Genomic DNA, 5,091 nt, shown 5'->3' with positions numbered 1-5,091 from the left:
TTCACAAACTGGTGATGGTTCGTAGTCATACATCATAACGAAATTTATCAATAGTTACTTGTTTTATATTTCACAAGAACTTATTTAAATAAAAGAGGTTAAATTCCTTCAACCATTCTTGATAAAATACTCATATTGCTTAATAATCAAAACATAGCATCGTACAATCGTTCCTAATTTTACCAATTGTTACAAGGGGTAGCCCATGACATTCCAGTTGAAGACCATGGAGGGATTGCATGGCAAATTTATATGTATATGTGCATATCATTACATGGTTATGTGTTTTGTGTATTTTGGGAAACTCATTAAGTGTGTGCTTACAGTTTTGTTAGGTGTTTCAAGTACTTTTGGTTCTAAGGGCAAGAGTCCGGTTTGATGGCGCAGCATGCACTCTCCAATATTTCCGCACTTATTGTTTGGATACTCTAATCTTTTGGACAATGTGTTTATGTAATGGAATTTTGGAAAAACAAATATGGTTGAGATTTCTAATTATTAAATGAAAAATTTTTATCTGATTTTTTGGGCTGTTACATTGACATTTTCACAAATCACATGTGTTCCTAGGATGAAGGGAAGCTCAGTGCAAGTAAGAGCAAGTTGCACGAAGATAGATAGGTCTTTAGTTTACTCAATGTAATAAGATGTTATTAATGAAAGATAAATTTGTGTTTTAGGATTGTGCCGCAAGAATGTCAACCTTAGGTGCTTCTGCCGTCGGCCGGGGGTGTGACATTATTGCTTTTATTTTAATACTTTGTTAATTAATTAAATAAATAAATAAATAAGGGTCCATCCCACCCCAATGGTTCTCTCTCTCTCTCTCTCTCTCTCTCTCTCTCTCTCTCTCTCTCTCTCTCTCTCTCTCTCTCTCCTCTTTTCTTCTTAAACCAACAATTTTCTTCAACACCTCTTACGGCCACCATCACTTCTACATTCACATTAATATGTTTTTTAGTTTAGGTAAAAGTAACTCCAAATGGAGTTCATCCATAAATGTAAGGATAAAACCCCAAATTGGTGGTGATGGATTTAACTTCAAGTGACAATGAGATGTAGGACGGCGACATTGGAGGATAACGACGTCGGCGAAATATCTTTGTTTTTCTAGCAAGGCTTTTAAGCTATGAATCGACATGTGGGTGTTTCCCTTTACACTAATGGCCTTCATTGACGCTGTAAACATATAGTAGGAGTTGCACATTGAGACGTTAGCTCTAGATCCAAAGAGACAGATCCAAACAAGTGTTCGGTCTCTAATGGTGGTGACTAGAAGCTCCGATGATGATGACGGGAAGCGACCTTGGTAACCTTGAAAACCTCCAAGACTTTATTTTAAACTCCAATAAACTCACCCACCCCACCATTCTCTCTCTCTCTCTCTCTCTCTCTCTCAACTGAGAAACTTCTCATCCTGTTTTCGATTGGCAACCTTGAAGCAACCTCCGGTATAAATCGTTGGAGGAACTTACTCAATGGAGTCACCTGAGAAGCAGGTTTAACTTGTAATCACCGGAGAAGCATTTTTCACTCATAACCAGGTTTCACTAAATGGAGTCGGAGAACGGAGAAGGAGAATTTATCGATGGTACAGATCTAGGGTTAGCAAATCTTGGTTTTTTTTAACAATCTTCATATTGTTATTGTTATGTGTGTTTCTTCAATTTCAATTCTAATTCAGTGAACAAAAACACAAACACAACACAAACACAGGTGTAAATCATGGGTTTCTTCTAATTTCAGTTTTGTGTGTGTGGGGGGGTGGGTATGTGTGTGTGTGTGTGTTTGTGCGGGTGGGGTGGGGATGAGTATGTGTGTGTGTGTGTGTGTGTTTGTGGGGTGTGGGGTGGGTATGTTTGTGTGTTTGTGGGGGTGGGTGGGCTTGGGAATAGGTGGGTATGGATATGTATGGGTGTGGTGGGTTGGAGGTGTTAAGGTATGGGTAGGTAGAGGTGGATGGGGTAGGAATAGATGTGTGTTTATATTTTAGAAAAATTTTGGAATTAGAAAAATGTAGAAAACAATGATTATTGGTTTTTCAAAAAATTTCCAACTTCCTTATAATTTAAAAAAAAAAGGAAACTTTTCATTTTTCATGAAAAAATTAGAAAAATATACGAACAAAAATGCGTTTTCAAAATTCTCATTTTCTTGGAAAAAATTTCCGGAAAACGGTCAATTTTTCCGCAACTAAACGCATCCTAAATGTTTAGAAATGAAAGTTAAAGGGTTAAATTTGAAACATTTTAAAAATTAATTTTGTGTTCGTTGGACCTAATTTCTTAAAAAGCCCTATTCTTACAAACTAATTTAAAACTACCCTATATACGTACGTATAAAGAACTCACTCATCCATGATCCATTCACTACTACCAACAAAAATCACATCCTAACCATCTTCTACTTTGTCCAAATTTATAGCTTTTAATGGCAAAATGTTGTCACACACCTCTAAGTCTCTAACAGAGAAGCCTATTATTTAGACCTTTATGTGATTTATTCAAAAACACAAAAATACATTACAAACTCATAACAATAGTAACCTAAAAACCCAAGCGTATCATTACACATTAGTTGCTCATACTCTTGTGTACAAAACCTTTAATGTCAAAAAAATCATTCCCACTCTTTGTAATAACACCCTACAAAGATTAAAACATAAACATCCATTAGAATATAATCATATATATAATATATCCATAACATAAATTAATGCCTTTTGTATTAAAGATTGAAGAATACCTTTTCAGTTATAATACCAGATATTAAATCAGCTGGTGTAACATCAAAAGCTGGATTCCAAACAGAAATCCCAGAAGCTGCAACTTGTTCTCCCATACCACCACGTGTGTTAAGTAACTCCTTTGGCGACCTTTCTTCTATAACAATTTCATTTCCGGAAGATAATGACAAGTCAACTGAAGTCAAGGGGGCAGCTACATAAAATTGAACACCATGATGTTTAGCAGATAAGGCTAGGCTGTATGTTCCAATCTTGTTCGCAGTGTCACCTGAAATCAAATTTAATTTTTAATTTATTTATTTTTAGATATATCTGAAATAGAAATAAATCAATAACATACCATTAGCAGCAACACGATCAGCTCCAACAATGACAGCATGGATACGTCTAGTTTTCATTAAAGCAGCAGCTGCTGAATCTGCTATAAGAGTCGCGGGTATTTTGTCATGAACTAATTCATAAGCTGTCAATCTTGATCCCTACACTTTCACAAATGAACAAAAACAGTATTGATTGAGTCAGACATTTCATCGAACACCTGGGGTGCACACACAACTAAAGAAATATTCCATATTTCCATGTAATAATGAAGATTGTTTACTTGGTTAAATGGACGGGTTTCTGTGCAATAAGCTCTTTCTAGTACTCCATCAGAATGTAGTGTACGGATTACTCCAAGAGCAGTTCCAAATCCAGCTGTTGCAAGACTATTGAAATGAAACAATAAAAAAGAAATCATAAGAACATGTAGCTAAAAAAATTGAGTTTGTCATATAGAGAGGGAGAGGACTAGCCTGCCAGTATTACAATGTGTCAAAACAGACAATTTCTTAGATTCCTTTTGTTGATTTTGAATGAAAGAAGATCCATAAGACCCGATTGCTTTATTGGAAGCAACATCGTCTTCAAGCATTAATTCAGCAGCTTCAATGTAAGACTGAAAGTAACTAAATCAATCTTGATAGGAATCTACAAATTGTTGTGTTTACTGATTTAAAAGCAAAGAAGGAGAGAGAGGAATTACAATGAACACTTGGTTAGCATCTGTAGCAGTTGCAGCAGAGTTCGTAATAATCTCTGTAAGTTTAGTTGCAGCATCTGAAAGATTCACAGCTGTTGGACGACTGAGAAATAGTACACAACAAATCAGGAAAAAGTTTTGAGGAAACACTACATGAGCAAATTATAGTGTTGGTAGTTTGGTTACCTTGAGACTAGGTATTCCAATTTCGTTTTGAGAAACGATGCTGCGTCATTTGGTGTACCACTAAATCCTTCCGGTTTAGATGCTTCTACAGCGAGTGAAAGTGCTGCAGCTATGGCGATTGCAGGTGCACCACGAACCACCATCTCTCTGATTGCTTCCCTGGATGTACACAAATGGATGATGAAACTAACAGAGAAAACCCTAGGAAACTATGTTTTGGGTGTTTATAGCTTACCAGCCTTCAGCAGCATCTCGAATCTCCAAATAGATCGTATCAAGAGGAAGTTTTCTCTGCTTAAAATAACAATTACAATCAGATGAAGTGAAGTGAATAAACAAAGCGTATGAAGGAGAAAGGGGACCTGATCAAGTAGCTGAAGTGAGCCACGGTGATAACGGATGGCTTGCAGAGATGAGTCGGCTTGAGATGCCATTGATGGAAATTGGAAGCAACTGCAATTCAGCAAAAAAGTAAACCAATCTTAACGGAATTAATGGCTGATTACAAGTAAGTTGGATTGAGTAGTGGAACACATGTAGACGAAGACGAAACTTACCGGAGGGATGTGAGTCGTGAGTGAGGTGATCGACGGAGTCGGAGGCGGCTTAAGGCGAATGATATTCGGAGTAGAAAGGCGAAAAAGAGGTTCTCAAATATCTACAAATGGATCGGATTCTCACTTTTGGGTTGCTTCTTTTTTTTTTTTTTTTCTATAAGAGAAATAAGAAGTCAAGGTTTAAAAGAATAATTGTCTCAAAGACATGAATCATGGCATCATGCTACTTGGTTCTTCCTTTGAAAATGAAAATAGTCATGCCTAATTTCTTTAATATTCAAGCTTATTGGTTGGTGACTACTCCTATTTAATTTTAGGCATATTTCGATATGATGTTTGGGAATAAAAATTAAAAAATATATTTTTGTAGAAATGATTATTGATAAAATTTGTTGTTAAAATTGTAACATTCTAAAATATGTATAATTGTATACGAATATGTAATGAATGTCAAAGGGTAATTGGGTTTAATTTTTACGTCAGTCAACGAAAAACAGGATTTCGCCTAAAAGTTAATTCAAAATAAATCTATTCGGCTTGATTTTTATGTCCATTAAAAAAAGAAAGGGATACTTAGATTG

General features: G+C 35.8%; 1 protein-coding gene across 1 annotated transcript; it reads right to left on the bottom strand.

The window, feature by feature from the left end:
• Positions 1-2,455: 2,455 nt before the first annotated feature.
• On the bottom strand, positions 2,456-4,637 carry LOC145117278 (NagB/RpiA/CoA transferase-like superfamily protein). Its single transcript, XM_079053585.1, has 10 exons — positions 4,511-4,637; positions 4,316-4,406; positions 4,189-4,244; positions 3,954-4,112; positions 3,771-3,870; positions 3,541-3,683; positions 3,348-3,453; positions 3,087-3,225; positions 2,746-3,014; positions 2,456-2,645 (listed from the first exon to the last, which is right to left on the bottom strand). Exons 2-10 carry the CDS (start codon positions 4,385-4,387, stop codon positions 2,574-2,576), a joined length of 1,116 nt encoding a protein of 371 aa, XP_078909711.1. The 5' UTR covers positions 4,388-4,406; positions 4,511-4,637; the 3' UTR covers positions 2,456-2,573.
• Between the last annotated feature and the right edge of the window lie 454 nt (positions 4,638-5,091).

The sequence above is a fragment of the Lactuca virosa genome, chromosome 5 (assembly GCF_052849685.1).
Source record: "Lactuca virosa cultivar CGN04683 chromosome 5, Lactuca_virosa_CGN04683_v6, whole genome shotgun sequence".
Taxonomy (NCBI): domain Eukaryota; kingdom Viridiplantae; phylum Streptophyta; class Magnoliopsida; order Asterales; family Asteraceae; genus Lactuca; species Lactuca virosa.
Note: the sequence above shows the minus strand (reverse complement) of the source record. Positions and strands in the feature narration are given on the sequence as shown.